Source organism: Pelodiscus sinensis, chromosome 30 (genome assembly GCF_052426305.1).
Source record: "Pelodiscus sinensis isolate ZL-2025 chromosome 30, ASM5242630v1, whole genome shotgun sequence".
In the NCBI taxonomy this organism is placed as follows: domain Eukaryota; kingdom Metazoa; phylum Chordata; order Testudines; family Trionychidae; genus Pelodiscus; species Pelodiscus sinensis.
Window position 1 is genome coordinate 12,139,873 of NC_143081.1, and position 26,106 is coordinate 12,165,978.

At 46.4% G+C, this 26,106-nt stretch overlaps 1 protein-coding gene and 1 pseudogene across 1 annotated transcript; both read right to left on the minus strand.

The window, feature by feature from the left end:
• Positions 1–10,837: 10,837 nt before the first annotated feature.
• Positions 10,838–11,830, minus strand: LOC106731483 (olfactory receptor 11A1-like). The gene has a single exon (XM_075912129.2). It carries the CDS (start codon positions 11,828–11,830, stop codon positions 10,838–10,840), a length of 993 nt encoding a protein of 330 aa, XP_075768244.2.
• A 5,132-nt stretch (positions 11,831–16,962) lies between these two features.
• LOC149521235 (olfactory receptor 5V1-like) lies at positions 16,963–18,000 on the minus strand (annotated as a pseudogene).
• Between the last annotated feature and the right edge of the window lie 8,106 nt (positions 18,001–26,106).

Below are 26,106 nucleotides of genomic sequence, written 5' to 3' on the forward strand. Positions count from 1 at the left end.
GTCCATCTGCATATCATTGTCAATCTTCTCATGAGCCATTCCTGGTGCCTCGGAGGCCTAGTGTTACAATCTGCTGAAACGGTCTTTCCTATTTCAGTGCATGTGTCATTCTACTATATAGAATCATAGACTAGGTTTTGTGTGGGCTTCTCAAAGAGGTTTCAGACTGTCAGCCTGGAGCACACAACACCCCAAAACTAGCACACTAGAACTGGAAGGAGTCTTGAGAGGTCATCAAGTCCAATCCCCTGCTCAATCAATCTCACAGGTTTTCCGAATGTCCAACCAAAACTTCCTTTGCTGCATTTGAAGCTCATTGCTTCTTGTCCTGTCCTCAGAAATCAAGGAGAAAAAGTTTTCCCCCTCCTCCTTATAACACCCTTTTGGCTACTTCAAAACCACTATCATGTCCCCTCTCAGTCTCCTCCATGTGTGGGGGGAAGGAGACCAGGATGAGGACACGGGATGTGCGAGAGTGAGGGGTGGGGTGTGAGAAAGGACTCAGATGTGGGGTCCCAGCCTATAGGGATTTTTCTCACTGGCCAGCCCCCCCACTCCCTGAAAGGCAGGGACCTTCTGTCCCTCAACCCCTCAAGCCACCCCAAGTGTCCCCCCAAGTCCTTCTGGCTTAAAGGGTCTTCTTTTCTCTGTCCAGCCCTTGTGACCAACAGAGGTCTTCTGTCTTCACCTCCAACCTTCTTCTCCAGTTACCTGGGACTTTCTGTCTCCCCGAAGCCTCCAGTTTCCTCCCCTCACCCCCAACCAGTTGGGACCAGAGCCAAGGGGCAACGTTTGGGGGCACACGCCAGCCCTGCTAGCATTTCTCTCGCTGATGTGGCTGCGCCATTATTCTGAGTCCCCCAACACCTGCCCTAGTTTCTGCACCTCCCAATGACATGACCTCCCGCACACCCAGCTCCCTACTTTGGTGCCTGCGCCTCTCACCCGAGACCCAGATCCTCGTGCTGACTCTTACACAGCCAAACCTGAGCCCCATCTGCCAAAACTCCCTATCCTGACCTGCATATCCCACCTCTGCCTTATGTTCCCACCCCTTGCCGTGATTGTGGCAAATTCACCCTCTGTCATGAGGCTACCACAAACACACCCCAACTCCCTGCTCTGTTTCCTGTGCCCCTTGGAATAGCCAGTTGTTCATGACACAGGATGTGCTGCCCACAGGAATCCAGCACTTGGCCTGCTCCAGAAAGTGTTTGGTACCCAGGTATCTGTCAAGCGCATACTAGGGGCTCATTGTTAGTAGCAGAACTAGAACATACATCTCCTGAGTGCTGAGCATGGCCATGTGGGTCAGGAAGTCCAGTGTGACAGGAAAAGATGCAGGCTCGGTGTGTCAAAGGGGCTCCCTGAAGTTAATTAATGTTGCAAATGTAACTTCCGTTAGACCCTTTGCCAATCCCACCAAATTTGGAGGAGGACGAGGTCTGTGGTGACAAGGTCCACAGGGAGGGAGTTTCCCCAGCTCTCATCATCAGGTGCCGTAGGATCGAGAAATGGAAATTTCAGTTGGGGAGCTGGGGCTGATGCTGCCTCCCAGCCTCATGGTAGGTTGGGATGCCCACACCACTCAGGAGATGTGAAGGGTTGCCCAAGTCTCTATGGCGACAGAGGGGAGCACTGGGTGACGTGTTGTCATGGAGCTCTCCTAGAGCCTGGATCACTCCCCAGTTCAGACTCCACATGGCCCTGCCCTGCCAGAGATCGTACCTTTTGGAGGCCTCACTCCCTGCAGGCCCCACGTTTCAGTGCCACTGTGACGGGGAAGCCGATCCCCGCACTCAACCCAGCTGTCCGGCGGGGGCCGGCAGCCGGAGAGGCCTGGATACGGCCGCTGAGGGTGAACGGTGGCCCGTGGGTGGAGCCCAACTCGGAGGGCACGGGACGTGGGCGGCAGGTGGGGAAGGGGAGATCAAAGCTAGGTGCTAGGACCCAGGAGGGGCGGACTTGCACGCTGAGCATAGGGGGGTGGGACTCCGCCTGGGATGCTCAAAGGAGGGGCTGCAGGAGTCAAACAGGGGGAGGAGAGCAGGGGCTGGCTGTGCTCTCACCCCTCGCAGGTGGAGACAGAGCGCTCGGGGGATGAGAGGAGCCACGAGCAACAATTCCCCAGGACGCCGAAGCTGACGGCGGCGGAAGGCCATGCAGGTGACGAACGGAGCAACCCAACGGCAAACGCCCCACCCGGTCGGGCCAGAAGCTGGCTGGTGACGGAGCAAGCGGCCAAGCGGAGGGCGTCGGCATGACCAGCGGCTCGGGATGGCGAGAGTGAGCCGGAGACTTAAGGGGAGACACACAGAAAGGGGGGGTGCCGTAAGGCAGGACGGTACGGACCTCGCCACAGCCACCCATAGAACAGACTTTCAGCCGGTCTGAAGCCTCAGCAGGTTTTCTTGCAGCAAGTTTTAACTCTTTCTTGAAAAACTAAAAGCCAAAATGGTTTTGTTTTTCTGCAGCCACAACCCATCGCGTGTGTCCTGAGGGTCGCTGGGCACATCTCTTTTGGGCTGCACACGAAACACTTTGCAGCACAGGCCTGATCCAGGTTGGTTGGTTGCCGGGCGGCTGTTTTTTATCGCTATAGTTTCGGGGTGTTCTGTGTTCCAGGCTGATAGTCTGAAACCTCTTTGAGAAGCCCACACAAAATGGGCATTTCAATGAAAACCCAATTTCGTTCAAAGGAAAATTAATGGGAAACTATTGGAACATTCAACAAGAACAATGGCTGACGTGACTTAGGATACCTCTACCAAGCACTGAGTACACATGGGGGCACACGAGGCATAGGAAGGGGTAAGACGTATCACATGCACAAACGGTTTGACCGGAAGACAAGATATGGAAATGGCACTTTGGAGACACTGCTCTGTCCTTGTTTTGATGGGAACCTTTTGGCTCCTCCTGCATCCCTTCTGGATCCGGAACGTCTGTGGATGGGACCCCCTGGGAAGTGTGGAATGTGCCTGGTTTCCGGGAGAGGCTCGTGTACATCCTAGGGATGGGGGCAAAAGGGTCCCATGTGGATTCTGCTTCTAAGCTTCTGCACATGGGATTAGAGCTGGGTGAAGCAGCAAAGGCAGGAGAAGCTGACCGCCTTGGAAATGTGGAACGTGCCTGGTTTCTGGAAAAGGCTCGTGTACGTCCTAGGGACAGGAGCAAAAGTGTCACATGAGGATTCTGCTTCTAAGCTAATAACTGTACATGGGCTTAGAGCTGTGTGTGGCAGCAAAGACAGAAGCTTATACTGCTATGCGAAAGGAGAAACTGAGGCATACCCACTCATGGCAGTGGTGGTTAATACCAAGACACTTATACATGAAAAGGCTTTGCTACCTGCATTCTGGGGTCACTGCTACAGCCCAACCTGTTTTCAGCCACTTAGTGGCGAGGAGCCCAAATCTTTCAATAAACTCCTTTGAGTGACAGCCGAGGGTTTAAATGTTTCAGAGGGTTTGCCGTGTTAGTGTGTAACAGGGATGCAATAGTACAGTCGATGAACCAATTAACCAATAAGCAAAAGGTTATAGGTTAATGTGAAGTGCACCCCCCCCACCCCCAGTAAATTTTTTAGCAGACTGGCCAGTCCTGCCTTGTGCCTGGTCTCAGACCTACCCCCGCAGCATCTAAATTGTATTAGGTGCCAGGAGGGCAGGCAGCCCAGCTCAGTTCTGGCTCATGCTGGGTACGGGAGCTCAGGCCCACCCCACCCCTGGGCAGGCAGCAGTGTGGGGTGACAGGCAACTGGTTCATGAGGGGAGCTGTTTATTGACCAGCTCTCTTTAGGTACCCCGCACTGCTGCCTCTGATATAAAGGCAGAAGCACAGATGGCAGCAGGCATCACAGGAGTGGGGCTGGAGTGCATTGGTAACTGGCCCCATCCCCGCAGACTATAGAATAGTCAACAAACCGGTACGTGTTCATGAGGTTCATCGACTATTCGATTAACCAAAATTTGACATCCCCAGTGTGCAACTGAAAAAATCTTTGAAAACAATGAAAAGTCTTGCAGCACCTTAGAAACTAATAAAAAATGTAACTTGTATCATGAGCTTTTGTGGGAACAACGCACCTCTTCTGATGAATGGAGTACCTGGTCCAAGTAAATAGCAGAGAAAGAGAGGAGATGGGGAGGGAAAGAAAAGAAAAAACTAGGGGAATAAATTGTCAATTACAGTGTCCAGGCTAAATGATACTAATAGAGTGGGCTCTGATACCCAGGGCTTAGCTTTTTATGTTAATAGCGGCCTATCCCGGTTAGGTCTTTTCACACCTTGATTATAGGTAAATGAAAACAAGTTCTGCATCTTCTCTCCATAGTTGACTTTTGAAATTGCTTTGTAATAGTATGGTCACTTTAGATCCATTAGTGAGCACCCGGGCAAGTTAAAATGTTCCCCTACAGGTTTCTGTGTGTTCCCATTTTGAATATCTGATTAGTGTCCATTTATCCTTTGTCGTAGAGACTGTCCAGTTCGGCCAATATCCATGGCAGAGGGGCATTGCTGGCACTTGATGGCCCAAATCACATTTGGTGGATGTGCAGTTGAACGCGCTTCTGATGTGGTGGTTTATGTGGTTAGGTCGTGGAATGATGTTGCTTGTGAAGATGTGTGGGCAGAGTTGCCACCGGAGTTGATAGCATGGCTGGGTTCCTGGGTGAATATGATGGAGATGTGCTAAGGATTAACTGGAAGATTTTTTTCAAGTTAGGGGATTTTCTGTAAGAACAGGCCTGTGAGAGGGAGGAATCGTTTTCCAGGATGGGTTGTAGATTGATAATAATGGGCTGTAGGGGTTTAAATTGGGGCTTTAGATGATGGCCAGTAGTCTTGTGTCGTTGGTTTTTTTTTTTTTTTTTTTTTGGCAGACCTGTCTTGATAATGCTGATGCTTGGATACTCATCTGTTTTTGCACTTGCCTGGGTGGGTATTTAGAATCATAGAATCATAGGGCTGGAAGAGACCTCAGGGGGTCATCGAGTCCAGCCCCCTGCTCTAGGCAGGACCAATCCCAACTAAATCAACCCAGCCAGGGCCCTGTCAAACAGACTTAAAAATCGCCAGGGATGGAGATTCCACCACCTTCCTAGGTAATCCATTCCAGTGCTTCACCACACTCCTAGGCTGTGTCTAGACTGCAGGCTTCTTTCGAAAGAGCCTCTTTCGAAAGCATCTTTCGAAAGAGCCTCTTTCGAAAGATCGCGTCTAGACAGCAGGCGGATCTTTCGATAGAGGAACTTTCGAAAGAAGGCGTTCTTCCTCGTGAAACGAGGTTTACCGCCATCGAAAGAAAAGCTGCGTTCTTTCGAAATAATTTCGAAAGAACGCGGCTTGAGTCTGGACGCAGGGGAAGTTCTTTCGAAAAAAGGCTACTTTTTTCGAAAGAACCCCTGAGTGTGGACACGGCCCTAGTGAAATAGATTTTCCTAATGTCCAAACTAGACCTCTCCTACTGTAACTTGAGACCATTGCTCCTTGTTCTGCCATCCGTCACCACTGAGAACAGCCTTTCTCCATCCTCTTTGGAACCTCCCTTCAGAAAGTTAAAGGCTGCTCTCAAATCCCCCCTCACTCTTCTCTTCTGAAGACTAAACAAACCCAAATCCCTCAGCCTCTCCTCGTAGGTCAAGTGCTCCAGCCCCCTCATCATTTTTGTAGCCCTCCGCTAGACCATCTCCAGAGCATCCACATCCTTTCTGTAGTGGGGGACCCAGAACTTGACACAATACTCCAGATGTGGCCTCACTAGAGCCGAATAAAGGGGAATAGTCACCTCTGTATATCTGCTGGCAATGCTCTTCCTAATGCAACCTAATATACTATTAGCCTTCTTGGCTACAAGGGCACACTGTTGACTCATATCCAGCTTCTCATCCACTGTAATTCCCAGGTCGTTTTCTGCAGAACTGCTACTTAGCCATTCGGTCCCCAACCTGTAACAATGCTTGGGATACTTCTGTCTCAAGTGTAGGACTTTACACTTGTCTAGCCCCCCCCCCCCCAAATCTCGAGGGTGATGGTGATGGTCCCTCATGCTTTATGAAATCAGCTTACAAACATGAATAGAAATAACTTGAAGATGCTTTGGCCAAATATCTCATGCAACCCATTACATTTTCAAGTTCAAATTTGCAGAATCTGTATATCCTATACTGCATATGATGTTAGAAATATGACGTGTCAATCTGTTTCTTATTAGAAACTTGCCAATGAGCCATTCCTAGTACCCTGGAAACCTAATGGCTCGGTGATTAACTCTACAACTAGGAAACAGCCTTGTTTGTCCTTTAAGTCTGAACAGTGCTTCATCTTATGAAGACAGGTAACAAGACCACCAGTTTCTGAAATTCATTTGGTCCTGGTGAATTTCCATGGGAAAAGTGATGCCAAACAAAAGATTCCCACTCTGGGGGCAAGTCTATGTAATCAATGGGAAGCTATCAGTCCTGGAGTTTCAGCTGGCTTTGAAACTGCAAGGGGAGAGCAATCCCTCTGCATCTCTCCCTTTCATTGTGAAAGAGTGTAAACTGGTGAACTTGGACTGTGCAAACTTGTGTATGGAGAAAGGCTGATGTATTCAGGATTTTGATCCCTTTTAGGGGTTGGTTTCCTGGGTGCTGTGCCCTCGAGGTGTATCCTTCCTGAGCGGAAGTGTCCAGTGTCTGCATTGCTCCACGGGGTGATGGTATCCTCAACCCTGTGCCTTGTCTACGGGCAACAAGAAGATTGGGCCCTGAAGTACAGAGGTGGGGGGCACAAAACAGGCAGGAAGGCACCTGAGACAAAATCAGGACACTGGCCAACAATCCCAAGGCGTCTTCTGTGACCTCTACCTGGCACTCACCCCTTCAGATAGTTGAAGGCTATCATCACATCTCTCATTTTTCTCTTCTGCAGGCTAAATAAGCACAGTTCCTTCAGCTTCTCCTCATAAGTCATGTGCTCCAGCCCCCTAATCATTTTTGTTGATCCCTGCTGGACTCTTTCCAATTAGTAATGGGGGACCCCAAACTGGAGCATACCAGATGTGCCCTCACCAGTTCCCCAGAGGGGTATTACCACTTCCCAAGATCTGCTGACAATGCTACACTTAATGCACCCCAATATGCCAGTAGCCTTCTTGGCTACATGGCGACACTGTCGATTGATATCCAGCTTCTCATCTACTGTAATCCCCAGGTCTTTTTTTGCTTAATTGCTTCTTGGTCAGTCAGTCCCCAGACTGTAGCCATGCTCCGGATTCATCCTATTCATTGTAGGACTCTGCACTTGTCCTTGTGGAACCTGGTCAGATTTCTTCTGGTCTATTCCTCCAATTTGTCTAAAGTCCCCCCTCCTCCAGTGTATCAACCTATCCCCACACCTCTGTGTCCTCTGTCAACTTGCTCAGGACCCATCCCCTCGTCCAGACCATGAATGAAGCTCTGAAGCAAAATCAGCTCCAGGACTAACCTCTAGAGCACCTGTTTTATATCAACTGCCATCGAGACATTGAGCCATAGATATTGATCATTGAGCCTGATGATCTCCCCAGTTTTCTGGACTATGCTCTGCCATGACAATCTGAAATCTTTCTCAGAAACCCGCACAAAATGGTCATTTTATTGAAAATCCAATTTCTTTAAAGGGAAGACTGACGGAAAAATATGGAAACGCCAAGTGTGAACAATAGCTAGTTATCCCAAGAGTCTGAGTGACAGAGCAAGGAACAGCCATGCCTGGGCCAAGCCAGCTGACTAAGGGTCAGGTGATATTTTATTGCTAGGAAGACATTCAGGTCTGGGCTGCAACACAAGGTTTGGGTCCCTTCCACATCACAGGGTCCTAGATCCCATCGTCCAGAACTCTACACAGCAATGAAATAGTGCCATGAGCCCTTGTAAGAAAGGGATAGGAAATAAGACACAGAATATCTTACTGCCCCTGTATAAAACTATGGTATGCCCACATCTTGAGTACTGTGTACAGATGTGGTCTCCTCACCTCAAAAAAGATATTTTGGCTTTGGAAAGGGTTCAGAAAAGGGCAACTAAAATTATCAGGGGTTTGCAACAGGTCCCATATGAGGAGAGGCTAAAGAGACTGGGACTTTTCAGTTTGGAAAAGAGGAGATGGAAGGGAGATATGATAGAGGACTATGAAATCATGAGTGGTGTGGAGAGGATGAATAAAGAAAAGTTATTCATTAGTTCCCATAATATAAGGACTGGAGGACACCAAATGAAATTAATGGGAAGCAGGTTTAAAATCAACAAGCGAAAGTTCTTCTTCACACAGTGCATAGTCAGCCTGTGGAACTCCTTGCCAGAGGAGGCTGTGAAGGCTAGAACTATAACAGAGTTTAAAGAGAAGCTAAATAAATTCATGTAGATCAGGTCCATAAAAGGCTATTAGCCAGGGGATAGAAATGGTGTCTCTGGCATCTGTTTGTCAGAGGCTGGAGATGGATGGCAGGAGACAAATCACTTGATCATTGTCTTTGGTCCACCCCCTTTGGGACACCTGGTGCTGGCCACTGTCAGCAGACAGGATACTGGGCTAGATGGACCTTTGGTCTGACCCAATACAGCCGTTCTTATGTACCAACGCTGAGGTCACCAAGGTCCCCAGATGTGAGGTGGAACTCCCAGCCACACTACACAGCACTCCCAGCCCCAGCTCTGAGCCTCCCTCCTCCCTCCCCCACTCCAGGTTCTCATCCTCCCTCTTCCCCAGTTACTGGTACTGCAAAACAAAATACGACGTTCTGTTTTGAAAACAAAACCATGGTTTTTATTGAGTTTACAGGGAAGGGGGAAGGGAGGGGTTTTGTGGGAAAGGTACAATAGGATAAGGCACAGACCCCGACTGGGGAGGCCCTGAAGAGAGTTCCTGGGGTCCTTGAGAGAAACTCTCCCTCAGGACCTCCCAGATGCGCACCCCCACCTGGCGGATGGCAGCGGTGTACAGCTGCTTGAAGGCCCTTCCCTGCTGGCTGGCCTCTGGCCCTCATCCAAGTAGCGAGGCCTCCCTCTTGCTCTCCACAATGTTGTGGAGAACCCAGCAGGCCGAGCCCACCTCAGGGATGCTGTGCTTCCCTATGTCCAGGAAGGTCAGGAGGCACCTGAATTGCACCTTCAAGCACCCGAAGGCGCATTCTATCTCCATGTGGGCCCTGCCCAGGCTGGCACTGAATTGGTCTCTGCTTGGGTCCTGGTGTCCAGCCTCCAGAAGCATCTCTCCACTGTGAGGTGTGGGTGCAAGGGCCTCGCTCCCCCTCACAGTGGAGCACAAAGTGCTGCAGAAACTGCAGCCTGACCATGCGGGGCCATCGTGTGCCCAGAGCCAGCTCCAGTTCCATGGCAAAGAGTGTGCTGTAGTGTCCAAAAGCTGGGAAACCAGAGCACGCACTGCTAAAGCTTTGCTGTCCCTCGGAGAGGCTGGCGAGCAATCAGCAGAAGCAGGGAAATGGCTGTCCAGGGGGGTCTGTTTCAGCACGTGTCTCAGCTATCCTTAGGCAATAGCACATGGAAACAACTGCTCACCTAATGCCCTCCTTGAACTGGTTCAAGATAAGGTTTTCTGGAAGAGATCTTCTGGACAAGATTATTCCAAAAGAAGCTTGTAGCCTAGATCTCTGGAAGCGATTTTCCCACCCCCCAAAAAAGAGAGCATCCACAATGCAAAAGCACATAAAGTGAACTGCTTTTTTACAGATAGGGCACGTCTAGACTACAAGCCTCTCTTTTGAAAGAGGTCATCTAGACGGCCACAACGTTTTTGAAAAAACGAGCCACATTTTCAAAAGATAGGAGCCAGGCAATCGGCACGCTTTCTTTCGAAAAAGCCCTGTTTGCGTTCAAGAGCGCCTTTTCTGAAAGAGCTCTTTTGAAAAAAGGAGTTCTTGCTCATAAAATGAGGCTTACCGCTGTTGAAACATCCACCACTTTCTTTCGATTTATTTTTGAAAAACGTGGTGGCAGTCTAGAGGCAGCGGAAAGTTTTTTTTCTCAAAAAAAGGCCACTTTTTTATGAAATAACTAGGTAATCGAGACAGAGCCATAGTTTCCATACTGAATGGACTCTATCGTGTATGTAAGCTGTGATTCCTATGGACGGAGTAGCCACCAGGGCACCTGTGCTTTTTCTTCTTTACACTTCTGGCAAAAGAACTCCCTCTTCCCCACAGTTGTCTTTTTCTGAAAGAGCTCTTTTGGAAAAAAGGCTTCTTCCTTCTAAAATCAGGATTACCAATGCCTGAAAGCCCCCTCTGTTCTTTCGATTTACTTTCAGAGAAACACAGTTGCAGTGTGGAAGTAACTCAGGTTTTGTCAGAAAAATGGCTGTTTTTCTGACAAAATTCTGTAGTGTAGACATACCCATAGGCCGTGTCCAGACTCAGGGTTTTTTTCGGGAAAAGTAGCCTTTTCCCGAAAAAACTTCCCCTGCGTCCAGACTCAAGCCGCGTTCTTTCGAAATTATTTCGAAAGAACGCGGCTTTTCTTTCGATGGCGGTAAACCTCGTTTCACGAGGAAGAACACCTTCTTTCGAAAGTTCCTCTTTCGAAAGAAGGCGTTCTACAATGTAAAGAGGCCGTCTTCGAAAGAGAGCATCCAGACTCGCTGGGTGCTCTCTTTCGAAAAAGCGGATTTCCTCTATCGAAAGATCCGCCTGGAGTCTAGACGCGCTCTTTCGAAAGAGGCTCTTTCGAAAGATGCTTTCGAAAGAAGCCTGCAGTCTAGACATAGACATAGACAGAGGGAGGGAGAAGAGAGAGAAAGAAAGAAAGTCCACTTATCCAAGACACAAATGGGTCAAACAAAATGTATCAGTTCATCCCTAGTTTGTGATAGACTTCAATTCGATCTTTTGATTTCTATACCTATTTCTGAAAGCTATGACTTTCAGAATAGTTTTTCTCAGGGACTGATGGACCTCCTTGTTTCTCAGGCAGTAGATGACAGGGTTGATCATGGGATTCAGGACTGTGTAGAAGACAGAGAGTATTTTGTGTAAGACCTTAGGAGTATTGGCCGTTGGAACCACATACACAGCGATCAACGTCCCATAGTAAATTGTAACCACAGTGAGGTGGGAGGAGCAGGTGGAAAAGGCCTTTTGCCTCCCAGTTCTGGAAGGGATTCTCAGGATGGTGGTGATGATGCAAATGTAGGACGTCAGGGTCAGAAGAAAAGGAACAAGTGTCCCTATGGCAGAGATAATAAATGTTACCAGTTGCACAGTCTGAGTATCAACACAGGCCACTTTTATCATGGGTAAAATATCACAAAAGAAATGGTCAATCTCTTTGGAATCACAGAACTGTAAATGGAAGAAGAAAATATTGACTATAGTGCACAGCAGAAAACTACTTATCCAGGACCACACCACTAGCTGGCCACACACCCTGCCGTTCATCAGAGCAGCGTAGCGGAGGGGTTGGCATATGGCTACGTACCGATCGTAGGACATTGCGGTGAGCAGCAGACATTCTGCAGCTGAAATGATTCCAAACAAATATGACTGCACAATGCAGCCCTTCACCGAGACAGCTCTGTCCCCCGTCAGGAGACTGGCCAGCAGCCGCGGCAGGATGGCGGAGGTGTAACAGATCTCCAGGAAGGACAAATTCCCCAGTAAGAAGTACATGGGGGTGTGAAGGTGCAGATCAGCCACCACTAGCCCAATGATGAGAAGGTTCCCGCCCATTGTTGCAACGTAGATCAGCAGAAACAGCAGGAAGAGAAGTGGCTGCAGTTCAGGGCCATCCCCAAATCCTAGGAGGATGAATTCACTAATGATAGTTTGATTTCTTCCTTCTGCTTTCTCCATAAGGGATACCTAGGGACAGAAAACCATGACAGATTGATCGAGTGCACCCGGTCAGCTTGTGCTGTCCAGTGCATAGGGTAGGTCACCTTGTACCAATGCAGCTCTCTGTTCAGTGAATGAAGTTGTCAATCAGCAGAATTACTTCTTGTATTATTAAGAAGTTGTGCTGCCGATATAGGTGAATGAAGCATATGAAACTGTATTGATTATAGAAATGTGCAGTCTGACACCCGGATTTCCATCTGGGACTTTGAAATCTCTTCTCATAGCAGCATCAAAGCAATAAATCTCGAAGACATAATAAAAAAAGTTTGGAAAGGCATTCAACCAAGGGGACAACTACGTTGTAACTCATGGGTGGGCAGTAAAATGGCAGTGGTTCACCAGGGTTAGCCACTGGTGAGACGTTGTCACTCTATTTACTTGTGCCACCGCAGGTACAGGTGATCACAGCTCTCACTGGCTGGGAACAAGGACCCGCATCCAACCGGAGCTGTGATTCCCCCATAGCTGTGGATGTCCAGGTAAATATGGCGGTATGATAGCCCATCAAATGCTGAACCAGGCAGACTGGATCCAGCTCATATACTGGTATTTTCCCAACCGTGTTGTAGCTCATAAGCGTAATTCCCAGTTTAGGTCAATGTACGAGCGTGAGTTTGAATCAAGCTAGCAGGATAAAATGAGCAGTGAGAACTGAACAGCAAAGTCTGTGGTTTCAGATAACATCTGTGTGTGTTCCTAAGATCTAAACTGGGGTTGTTCACAGAGAGAGAGAGAGAGAGATTGTTTATTTCCCCAAATTTTATGAGCTGTAAAATACAGACCTCTTAAAATGTAGTAGCAGATCTTTGCTGTTAAACTAAAAGTATCAGTACCAATATATCTGAAAACTCTCTTTTACTTTCCCCTGCAGATGTTGTGATATACCCTACTTTCTAATCTCTTCTTCTACTTTCTTAAGATGCACCCATATTAACTATGCCTACACTGCGTGTGGCAACAATATATTGACATGGGTGCCACATAAATGTATTTGATAAAAATGGAAATCCAACAAACCCACACACATGTAGAGAAGAGACATTATTTTTATTCATATTTTTCTGAGCTTTTAGCAGGTTTTATGTCCTCTGGGGTGTCATCATTTAAATAGTTCTATATATTTTATTGTATTTTTAAAAATGTGTAGCCGCTTTGCATATTTCAACTACAAAGGCGGGAAAAAATAGTTCAAATAAAAACAAATAATAAAACAAATTCAAACTCATGTGGTCAAACATAAACCACATGCACAAGGAGACAAGAAGATAGGTAAATTCCTGGAGACTGGATTAATCAACGGCCGTTAGGCAGGATGGGCAGGCATGGTGTCCCTGGCCTCTGTGTGCTACAAGCTGGGAATACTTGAAAAAGAATGGGTGACTTTGTCATTCCCTCTTCTGATCACTCCCTCTGGGGCACCTGGCATTGACAACTGTTGGAAGACAAGACTCTGGTCTAGATGGACCTTTGGTGTGGCCCAGTGTGGGTGTTATTACGTTCTTAGTCGAAGAACCATCCATGGCCCTTTCTTAGGCACATCTTGCGGTAATCCACCTACTTTGTATTTACTTTCTCACCTCAATCATATTCAATCAGAGATGGTGGATGCCTAAAAAGGCTTTTTTCTTTTCTAAATTTGATTTTTTCATTTAATTGTTCCGCTTAATATTACACAGAGTTGATCTAATGATGGATTTGCCAAATGCTTGCCCTTCCTTTACATATTCATACTACAATTTCCATTCTTTTCTATTATTGATAGTTTTCAATTACGTCAGAAAGCAGTCTTTTTTTCCTACAGCTCTTCCTGATATATTTTCTTGTAATTCCCTTTTCCAGAAGTTAATGTCTGTCCCTGTTGGCCATTTCTTCTGATGAGATGATGTCATGTCCCTTGATAGGTTTCCATGGGAATTTGAAATAATTGCATAGAGAAAAGTTAATATTTATGTGGAAAAAAGAATAGCAATGGCACAAGGACTGTGTTATTAAGAACCTCAAAGGGGGAGTTCTGGAAAACAATCATTTCTAAAGGGATTGTTACCGAGATAGCAGAACGGCTGACTCCAAAGACAAAGCACTAGAAGAAAGGGACTGTCAGACTTCAGTGGAAATTAATGCAGAAGGAACTTTTGATCTAAATGGAGTGTTGGATGAGTAGATCTGCTAGAATAATAAAAAAGGGAACCAATGTCAGTGGCATTTTGTCGGAAGAAGAAAATGAAATGCTTCAATTGAAACAATTTCTTGGTTAAAGCCTCCAGGTCAGTCTGATCTCTAGACCTGGAAATCCAAACACTGGCTGTGAAGACCCCATTGTCTGACGCATGAATCAATGTGTTGACACTGGAGGTGGTTTTAAAGCACAAATGGGAATTAGGTATCAAACTGCCTTTGAATGTAATATGCTACGTGGACAGTTGGTCTGACCCAGTGTGGCCACCATGTTCTAAATCTGAGAGCCATTCACTGCTCCTTCTTTGGTAAGCTTTGCCATAACCCATCTGTGGTGGGTTCCACCTGGGGTTCTACCTACAATTAGGTAGCATTGGGTCTACTGACTCTCCCACTCTGGGCCCCCTCTCACATTGGGCTGCTCTTACAAGCTGCCAACCCAGCCTCTGTCCTGCATTTTCGCCAGCATTCCCACGGGTAGGGATTCACCGAGCTGCAGATACAGGCAGGTTGACTGTGCCAGCCTCGGCATGAATTGACACTAAAGGAAAAGCAGTGAAAAAAACCATTTGCTCCCCGGCGTGGTCCCCACAGCTGTCCCACGCTTCCCTGGTCACCGCACCGATGGGTATGAATTTGGTACCTACTTCACCCCTTGCTCAGTGAGGAGAGGGATATGCACACATGTGCTAAGCAAGCTGAAAGGCACACTGGGTTATCTTCAACTCCAGACTATGTTAAAGAGTGATGCTAAGTGGTAACAAAGGTGAGCAAACAGATCAGAGCAGGTCTTCTGCAGACACCCAGCAACACCAAATAAGCATAACACATGGGCTGGACTATGAGTGAGCTGTTCCTTACCCTGATGGACAATACCAGCTCTGTGGCAGATTCGCTGCTTGGGTGTATCAAGTTGCCATCGCAGGCTAGGAAACACTCTGACCTGGGCCCAGCATTTCCCCAGCCTGGGTCTTTGTCCCTCAGATTTTTCCAGGAGGCTTCTTCTGTGGAGAGTGAAGAAGAACCGACGAGATCTCTCCCGGCCTTTTATAACTTTAGCACAGGGTGGGGGACTTGTTCTTTCACAGTTTGGTTCCCAGAGCAGTTTGTGGAAAAATACAGCTCTCCCAAGATGGCACGAAGACACCCGGGGCCTAGCCACCCGCCCTTGTAGCGCCATAGCAACCGTTCTTCACCGGCTTTCTGGAGTGTTCTCAGGAGGCTCGCCAGGTGGGAGAGAAGCATCTCATAAGGACTGTTGTCTCCCTGAATGGCTTACGATCGTGAATAGGCCCTTACCAAACAGCTCCCTAGATTGAAAGCATCTTCCCTTAGCAACAATGGTACGCAGTTGATATTCTCAGCTTCCGTTACAGAAACCATGGCGGCAAACAAACAGGATAATCATGTTCAGCAAATTGTCACTTTTCCAGTGATGCCATAAAGGATCCACCTTGCACAAAATGCATCACAACTACACTGTGATCATAACACAATAAAGAATATGATGTGCACTGTCAGCTCTCCTTCCTTTACCCTGGCCCTGGATTAAACAAGCAGGCATATTCTTTCTGACACGGTGGATGCCTGACCAAGTCATTTTCTTTTATAAACCAGGTTATTTCATCTTGACTGTGCGGCGTCAGCTTTCTCACTGATAATCTAGTCAGCTGCTCCCAGCACTGTAGGTCTCTAAACTCAACTTGAATCTTGCTTTTTGCAGTCACGTGCTTTAGGGGCTAAGAATTCTGTCTGCAGCCTGATATCAGGCATCGGGACATAAACACCACGGAGTTCCTCCATCTCTCTCTTCTACTGGGCCCAGTCTGAGAGGGGAGCTCACCTGAAGAGCTGGGCTGGAAGGAGATGTTAGATTTAAATCAAGCCTTCTATCCTCTTAGAAGATTGCAGAGAAGAAACAATCCCCCGGCAGAGTTCCCTTTCTCAGCCCAGCTTTCGGAGCTCACCCAGTAATAACGAAATCATGCACAGAGGTAACAGCGACTGTAAATCTTTATTTACTGGGGGCATTTGGTGTAGGGAGGGAAGGAAGGATGAAAGGGTATGTCTACACTACCCTCCTAGTTCGAACTAGGAGGGAAATGTAGGCATACCGCACTTGCAAATGAAGCCCGAGATTTGAATTTCCCGGGCTTCATTTGCATAAGCGGGGAGCCGCCATTTTTAAACCCCCGCTGGTTCGAACCCCGTGCCGCGCGGCTACACGGGGCACGAACTAGGTAGTTCGAACTAGGAAGCCTAGTTTGAACTACCGTTACTCCTCATTTCACGTGAAATTCAAATCCCGGGCTTCATTTGCAAGTGCGGTATGCCTACATTACCCCGCTAGTTCGAATTAGCGGGGTAGTGTAGACATACCCAAAGATACTGGAGAACAGCCATGATGCACAAACACACACTCAGGCTGCTGAAAGAGGGAGAATCAATGTGTTGCCCAAAGATGGACACGGAAGATGCAGCTGATGGACCCAGAACCCAGGGATGGTATTGATCTAGAACCCTATCTAAATCTATCTAGAAATCCCAACCTTAGCCCCTTTTTGTGCTGTCTTCTTTAACTCAGATGTGCACCATATGGGGGGTTGTGCTTCCCTCTCAAAGTAACAAAACCCCAACAATACAAGAATGTAGTTCCTCTGCTAGCAAAGCTAAGCTGATATATCTTTCTCTGATTTACCAGTGCATGCATGCATGCATGCATGCATGCATGCATGCATGCATGAAAGAAAGAAAGAAAGAAAGAAAGAAAGAAAGAAAGAAAGAAAGAAAGAAAGAAAGAAAGAAAGAAAGAAAGAAAGAAAGAAAGAAAGAAAGAAAGAAAGAAAGAAAGAAAGAAAGAAAGAAAGAAAGAAAGAAAGAAAGAAAGAAAGAAAGAAAGAAAGAAAATACTTTTATCGGAGACAAAAAATGGGTCTAAGACAATGAATCACTTTATCACTATTTTGTGATGACTTCAATTCCCCCTTTTCAACTCTATGCCTATTTCTGAAAGCAAGCAATTTCAGAATAACTTCTCTCAGGCACTTATTCACCTCCTTGTTTCTCAGGCAGTAGATGACGGGGTTGATCATGGGATTCAGGACTGTGTAGAAGACAGAGAATATTTTCTGTAGGACCTTGGGAGTGTTGGCTGTCGGAACCACATAGACAGCGATCAGGGTCCCATAGTAAACTGTAATGACAGTGAGGTGGGAGGAGCAGGTGGAAAAGCCCTTTTACCTCCCGATGCTGGAAGGGATTCTCAGGATGGTGGTGATGATACAAACGTAGGACATCAGGGTCAGTAAAAAGGGCACAAATGTCCCTATGGCAGCGATAATAAATGTTACCAGTTGGAGAGTCTGAGTATCCACACAGGCCACCTTTATCATGGATGAAGCATCACAAAAGAAATGGTCAATCTCTTTGGAATCACAGAATTGTAAATGGAAGAAGAAAATATTGACTATAGTGCACAGCAGAAAACTACTTATCCAGGACCCTGCCTCTAGCATGCCACACACCCTGCGGTTCATCAGGGCAGTGTAACGGAGGGGTTGGCATATGGCTAAATACCGATCGTAAGACATGGCGGTGAGCAGCAGACATTCTGAAGTTGAAATGCTGCCAAACAAATACGACTGCACAATGCAGCCGTTCACTGAGACAGCTCTCTCCCCCGTCACGAGACTGGCCAGCTGCCGGGGCAGGATGGCGGAGGTGTAACAGAGATCCAGAAAGGACAAGTTCCCCACGAAGTAGTACATGGGGGTGTGAAGGTGCCGATCAGCCACAACTAGCCCAATGATGAGAATATTCCCAGCCATTGTCACAATGTAGATCAGCAGAAACAGCAGGAAGAGAAGGGGCTGCAGTTCAGGGCCATCCCCAAATCCTAGGAGGATGAATTCACTAATGATAGTTTGATTTCTTCCTTCTGCTTTCTCCATAAGGGGTACCTAGAGAAAGAAAACCAGGACATATTGATGGAGTGAACCTGGGCAGGTTTTGCTGCTGGGTACATTGGGGTAGGTAACCTTGTACCAATGCAGCTCCTTCTTTGATGAATGAAGTTGTCAATCAGCAAGAGGAAGTCTTGTATTCTTAAGAATTTGTGCTGCCAATATTGGTGAATGAAGAATATGAAACTGTACTGAATTATAGAAATGTGCCTTCTGACATCCGTAAGCACTCCTCACCTGGAAGAGGCTGGGATTTTGAAATCACTTTTTATTGCAAGATCAGAGCAAAAATCTAGAAGACATAATAAAAAGTGATTGGAAAGGAGTTCAACCAAGGGGACAACTACCTTTTAGCTCATGGATGGGCTGTAAATTGGTGGTGATTCTCAGGTTTAGTGCCTGCTGGGCCATTGCCACTGTATTTACTTGTGCCACTGTAGGTAGAGGTGATCACAGCTCTCACTGGCTGGGAATGGTGACCCAGCTCCAATGGGAGCTGTGATTGGAGATATACCAATCTTATGGAGCCTGAAGGGACCTTGAGAGGTCACTAAGTCCAGTCCCCTGTCCTCATGGCCATGCCAATACCATCCCTGACAGATATGCCCCAGATTCCTAAAAGGCTCCCTTCAAAGATTGAACTCTGAAGCCTGGGTTTAGCAGGCCAATACTCAAAACACTGAGCTATCCCTCCACATAGCTGTACAGTTACAGGTAAATATAGTGGGAGTGTGGGAGCACATCAAGGGCTAACCTAGACAGACAGGATCCAGTCTACAGACTGGTATTTCCCCAACCATGTTGTAGATCATATGTGTCATTCCCAGTTTCGGTCGATGTACAGGCACAAGCTTTGATCAAGATGGCAAGATAAAATAAGCTGTGAGAACCCAGTAAAAAAGTCTGTGGTTTGGGATAGCCACCTGTGTGTGATCCTAGGATCTGAGACAGGATTGTTCACAGAGAGAGAGAGATTATTTATCTACCCAAATGTTATGAGCTATAAAACAGATCAGTTTCAAAACAGTAGCAGATCCTTACTGTTAAACTACAGTATCAGTGCCAATAAATCTGAAAACTCTTATTTACTTTCCCCTGCAGACGTTGTGATATCTCGCATGTTCTAATCTCTTCATCCACTGACTTAAAATGTGCCCATATACAGTATAGTATGTCTACACTACAAAGTTAATTTGAAATAACAGCAGTTATTTCAAATTAACTTTAATACCATCTACACAGGCAAGCCGCTATTTCAAAATAAATTCAAAATACTGGAGCCCTTATTTCGAATTTCGTAAACCTCATTCTATGAGGAGTAACACCAAATTCGAAATAGCTATTTCCAATTAAGTGCTGTGTAGACACTTAATTTGCAAGAGGGGGCATCCAGCCCTTCCCAGGGAGCCCTGGTGGCTACTCTGAGCACAACCAGGAAAAGTTACTCTCCTGTCCTCCAGCCCCAGAGACATTAAAGGGGTATGCCCTGGCCACAGTGCCTGTGCCAGCTCCAAGCCTGCCAGCCCAGAGCCAGCAGTGGCCGCCGGGGCCTCTGACCCAGTGGCCCCAAAACATGAGCCAGCAAGCCACTGGCAGCCAGCCCTCCACCGCTCCCCAGGAGCAGTCTGCCAGCTCCCAGGAGCCTGACAGGGGCTGGAGAAGGCGGGCGCCTTCCTGGTCCAGGGTGGAGATTATGGACTTTTTTCAGATTTGGGGGGGATACCCCAATGTCCATGAACTCTGCACTAGAAGGAGGAACGTGGCCGTATATGGCAGGATAGCTGCCAGCCTGGCCACCAAAGGCCACATGAGAACCCAGGAGCAGGTTAGCATTAATGTCAAGTTGGTCTGGCGAGACCCCAACCCTGAGCCCAGAGCTTCCCAGAGCTTCACCTCCCCCTTCTTCCCCTCGCTTCTCCCTGCCAGCTCCCTCTTCCACCCTCTCTCTTCCCCTCTCCCACCTCCTTTTCCCAGTCTCCCCAGAGGTTCATCCCCCCTCCCAGTTTTGTTCAATAAACCCAGTTTCTATTTTTGAACATACATGTATTTTATTTGACATCAGGAAGGGAGGCTAGGGAGGGGTAAGTGGAAGGACATAAGGGAGATATGGGGCACGAGCCCCTGATGGGGAGGACTGGGAAGGCCCTGAGGGCTCTGAGGGGTGGAATCTCCCTCAGGGCCTCCTGGATCCTGACAGCCCCCGATGGACCCCCCCGGATGGCAGCCTGCAGCAACTGCAGCCGGGCTGATGGCAACAACCCTACGAGACGCACCTTTGTGCCCAGGGCAGCTCTGGCTTCATATGGTGGAGTGCTGTGGTGTCCCGAGTTTGGGCACTCCAAAACAGTACTGCTTTGCTGTCCCTCATCGAGGTATACAAGCAAGCAGGGAACCCTGAGAACTGTCTGTCCAGGGTGGGGGGTCGGGTCCCTTTAAGCATGGAGCTCAGTTAGCCATAGACAGCAGCCCCCACATACTAAGTCCTAACCTGATGCCATGCCAGCACTGGTCCCAGCCAGCCTCAACTTTGGTTCAGGGTCCACACAGTGTGGACATGCTATTTCAAAATAGCAAAGCACTACTTCAAAATAGTTTTTGCGTATGGATGCATTATTTCAAATTAGCTTAATTTGAATTAACTATTTCAAATTAAGTTAATTTGAAACAGCACTGTAATGTAGACATACCCGAAGTCAGAGAAGCATCCATGGCTCTCTCCTTGGCACTTTTATGGTAATCCACATACTTTGTGTTTACTTTCTCAAATCAATCATATTCATTCAGATATGGTGGATGCCTGGGCAGGCTTTTTTATTTTCTAAATCAGATTATTTCATTGAATTGTGCTGCTTTACGTGACACACTTTTAATCTATTGATGGAAGCACCAAATGCTAGCCCTTCCTTTACATACTCTTGGACAAAACAATAATCTTGGTACTAATGTTTCCATTCTTTTCTATTATTGAGAGTTTTCAGTTATGTCGGAAAGCAGAGTTTTGGGTACCTATAGAAGTTCCTGGTATATTTTGTTGTTATTCCCTTTTACAGAAATGAATGTCTGTCCCAGTTGGCCATTTCTTCTTATGAGATGACGCCATGTCCCTTGATAGGTTTTCTCATGGGAATTTGAAATATTTGCATAGAGGAATGTTAATATTTATGTGTAAAAAGGAATAACAATGGCACAAAGACTGTGTTATTAAGAACCCCAAGGGGGAAAGCATGGAAAATGACCATTTCTAAAGGGACTGTTACCATGAGAGCAGAACTGTTGACCCCAGAAACAAAGCAACAGAAGAAAGAAAATGCCAGCTTTAAGTGGAAATTAACGAAGAAGGAGCTTTTATTCAAAGCAGAGCATTAGATGTGTAGATCTGCTAGAAAAATAAAAAAACGGAACCAATGTCAGTTGCATTTTGTAGGAAGAAGAAAATGAAGTGCTCCAACTGAATCAATATCTTCAACCCATAGCTATGGGTGAATCACATTTAGTCTGATCCAGCATGGCCATTATGTTCTAAATCAGAGAGGCATTCACTGCTCCTTCTTTGGCATGTTTTGTCATAACCCATTCATGGTGGGTTCACACAGCTAAAATTAGGTAGCACTGTGCCCACTGAACCCTCCACTCTGGACTCCCTCTCACACCGGGCTGCTGTTACAAGCTGCCCACCCAGCCCCGGTCCCACATTTTCGCCAGCATTCCCCTAGGTAGGGACATACCCAGCTGCCAATATAAGCAGGCTGTCTGACTCAGTGTTTGTCAAGCAGTGGTATGAGTACACTACGGGGTGCTTGTGAGAAGTCTAGTGGGTACATCTTGCAACTGAAATTTTGAGAGATTTCGATTTTAAATTTTATAGCGCTTTATTATTTTTATACATTTTGCACCCTAAAATTTCATTGCCTGCCCTGCTACAATTAAGTTGTTTTAACAAATTTGTTGCAATGGTAGAAAAAAATGTGTCTGAAAACTGTAGGTATGGGGAGTACCTTTTTTAAAAGGGGGTACTTACAATTTTTTTAAAAAATCAGATACTTTGAAAGAAAAAAGGTTAAGAAACACTGGTCTGACCAGCCTCGGCATGAACTAACAAGAAAGGAACTGCTGTGAAAAAAACATTAACTCCCTGGCGTGGTCCCCACAGCTGTCCCTCTCTGCCCTGGACACTGCACTGATGAGTGTGAATTTGGTACTTACTTCACCCCTTTCTCAGTGTGGAGAGTGATATGCACGCGTGTGCCAAGCAAGCTGAAAGGCACACTGGGTTATCTTCAGCTCCAGATTATGCTAAAGAGTGATGCTAAGTGATTACAAGGGTGAGAAAACAGATCAGAGCAGACTTCTTGCAGACACCCAGCAACACGAAATAAGCATAACACATGGGCTGGACTATGAGCGAGCTGTTCCTTATCCTACTGACGATACTAGCTCTGTGGCAGATTCTCAAGGCACGAGCTGCTTGGGGGCATCAGATTTCCATCATAGGCTAGAAAATGCTCTCACCCAGGCCCAGCACTTCCTGCACCTGGGTTTTTATTCCTCAGATCTTTCCCGGAGGCCTCTTGTGTGGGGAGTGAAGTAGAACCAACAAATTCCCACCCGACCCTTTATAGTTTAGCACAGGGCGGTGACCTTGCTCTTTCACAACTTGGTTCCCAGAGTAGGTTGTGGAAAAATACAGCTCTCCCAAGATGGCGCCTAGAGACACCCGCCCTTGTAGCACCATAGCAACCGTTATTCACCAGCTCTCTGGAGTGTTCTCTGGAGGCTCGCTTGGTCGGACAGAAGCATCCCGTAAGGACTGATGTCTCCCTGAACGGCTCAGGATTGTGAATAGGCCCTTCCCAAACAGCTCCCTAGATTCAAAGCATCTTCCCTATTAGGCATCACCCCATAGATATAATGAAACAGTCAATATTCTTAACTTCAGTTACAGAAACCACAGTGGCAAACAAACTGGATAAGCATATTCAGCAAATCATCTCTTTTCCAACGACACTGTAAATGATCCACCTTGCATAAAACGCATCACAACTATGCTGTAATAATAACACAATAAAGAATATGATGTGCACTGTTACATTATCTTCCTTCATTTATCCTCCCCCTGGATTGAACAAGCAGTCATATTCTTTCTGACACGTGGATGCCTGAGCATGTATGGATATCACATATTCATTCTCTCTCAGGTGAATGGTTAGACACGTATTTTTCTTTTATAAAACAGGTTGTTTCATGTTGACTGTGCTGTGTTAGCTTTCTCACTGATGATCTATTGCTCTGTACATTCTAAGCCTAACCCTTCCTTCTGATATTCTGAAATAAAATATAGTTGTCAAACTACGTCGAACTGCATTTTCCTATCTTTTCTTTTAGTATTGATCTTAAATGCCCTCAGTAATCTGATATTTTGGTTCTTATTCAGATTATTTCTGTCTTATGTTTTGTCCTCTTGAGGTCTTTCAGGACAGGCCAGTGAAAATAACTCGCTCACTGTAAAATAAACATACATACAAATTTGTACAATTTTCCAATCTATTTGAGCCGAAGATGATTTCTCATAATGCAAGGGATACTTAATGTAAGAGATTAAGGATTCAGTGAAATTTCTGGCCAATTGAGGCTGGGTTGTTCTTATTTCCCTTTTTATAGATGGGCGCTAGATTTACCCTTTTCCAGTCTTCTGGAATCTCTCCTGCCTTCTATGATTTTTCAAAGATGATAGCTAAAGGCTGAGATACCTCCTCTATCAGCTCCTTGAGTGTTCTAGGATGCATTTCATCATGCCTTGGTGACTTGAAGACATCTAACTTTTGTAAGTATTTTTAACTTGTTCTTTTTTTATCTTCTAAGTCTAACCCATTTACACTAGAAATTACTATGTTAGGCATTCCTTCATCATCAGACTTCTTGGTAAAGACCAAAATAAAGATGTAATTAAGCACCATGGTCATTTCCAAGTTTCCTGTTATTGTTTCTCCATTTTCACTGAGCAATGGGCCTACCCTCTTCTTGGTCTTCCTCTTGCTTCTAATATATTTATAGAATGTTTTCTTGTTACCCTTTATGCCTCTAGCTAGTTTGAGCTTGTTTTGTGCCTTTGATTTTCTAATCTTGCCCCTGCATACCTGATAGATCATCTTGCCCCTGCATATCCCTGCATCTAATCTTGCCCCTGCATACCTGATAGATCATCTGATGCTCCCCTTGAACTCATTCTCAGACATGGAAAAAGCAGTGGCTTTGCGGTTAGGTGCAACAGGCCTGCTTCTTTAATTCAAGGCTGTAGAATTGCTTCACAAAGCCTTAGATTGCAAAAAGAGTTTTTGCTTTGATTTGCTTGCAACAACTTCAAATTCTATTGTGAAACCACGTACTCACTGAAAATCCTAAACCCATTTTTTAATAAACATGTGTTACTTTTACTCTAAATCCAACTCTTGGCTGTGTCAGCATAAAATAGATGATGCCTGTTCTTGATACACTGCACATTTCATCTCTTGAGAGAAGTAAACATACCACGTTGATCCTGAGTGATCCAGCAGAGGGCACACGGTTTCAGGGCGGGAGGGGGGAGGTCAGGACTGGGGATGGATCTGGGCTCACTCCTGCAGGAGATAACGGGTGACATAAACTGGGGCAGGGAGGCTGGTGTGTCGTAGGCAGGCTGCTGGGATTGAGGTGATGAATCAGAGCATGACAGTGCATAGATACTCAGGATGCTGTAAGCTGGTCTGCTGCTTTTTGGTGTCCAGCCTTCATCAACTTCTGTAGACCATTCAAGGCACCAGTGTTACAGGGCAGGGAGTGACATGCCCTTTCTGGTCTGGGTTGCACCAAGCATGGAACATATGGGCATGCCTGGGCATGGCCCCTGTACTCCTTGGTTTGACTCCCTGCTTGGATTGAGCCCAGGGAGATATTTATAAGCAGATCTCCTGCCTCATGCACTAAGCACTAAGTACTTGGGAGGCCATCTTGCTTTGAGCTTCTTGTAAGAAAGGGCTGGCCCAGCTTGGGCATCTATCCCCAGGAGAAGGTGCTAACTTGAGAATTCCTGCAGGGTCTCAGTCAGGCTTCTATGGCACAGATGGGGCTTAATCACCGATGTCTCTTTGTGAACCTAGGCCCTGAGTCCTGCCAGAATCCACAGCATTTCACCCCTGGCTAGCCCAGGCAGTTCCACACTTTGCAAAAGCAACTGCTTTTGCGCAAAATCTTGCCAGTCTAGATGCACCCACTGTGATTATTTTCTCTTATTCTGGCTATAAAACTAATCTGGAGAGCGACTTTACCTACGGAATGTGCTTTGCTTCCAATACACCAAGTTACAGTTTCAATTAATCCTTTTAGTGTCCAGCTGGGATGAGGGACCCATTGTGTTAGATGCTCAAAAACAGATAGGTCTGGTCTACACTAACAGGAAAAATCAACTTATATGCACAACTCCCTCTTACGTTAATAGTGTAGTTGGAATCTAAGTATCTTAAATCATGTTTTGGTTCCATCTACACAGTGGGAGTTCAATAGGAGCACACGCTCTCATCAATTTCCCTTACTCCTACTCGGGGTAGGAGTACCAATATCAACAGGGGAGCCCTCTCAGTTCACATTACCAGGTCTATGCTAAATCGATTCCTGGAAGATCACGGCAGCATCGATCTTCTGCATAGTGTAGATGTGGCCATAGTGAGAGACAATTTAGGCCTTCAAAGGCATTGCCATCTAAGGCTCTGATAATCAAAGGAGATTAAAATTGTTCATGGGTGTTGAATGTCCAACTCCCCTAGGTTCCATTAAAAAACCAGACTAAATAAACAGGAGAGTCATTCACTGCTGTGCACAGGACCAGCATGACACCTTTGCAACTCTTCAATCTCCCTTAAATTCTCAAACTAGAGATTGGGTGGGACTCAAGTGATTTTCAGTTAATTTCACACTGAGGCTGCAACGTCCAAAGATGCTAAGGGGATTTAGCCATTAAATTCCATTAGGCACCTTTAGCTTTCTCTTCCATGCTCTCCAGTCCTTGCCTATTACCTGGGACATATGTAATGCACACGAGATGGCCACCATCTTAGCCAACCC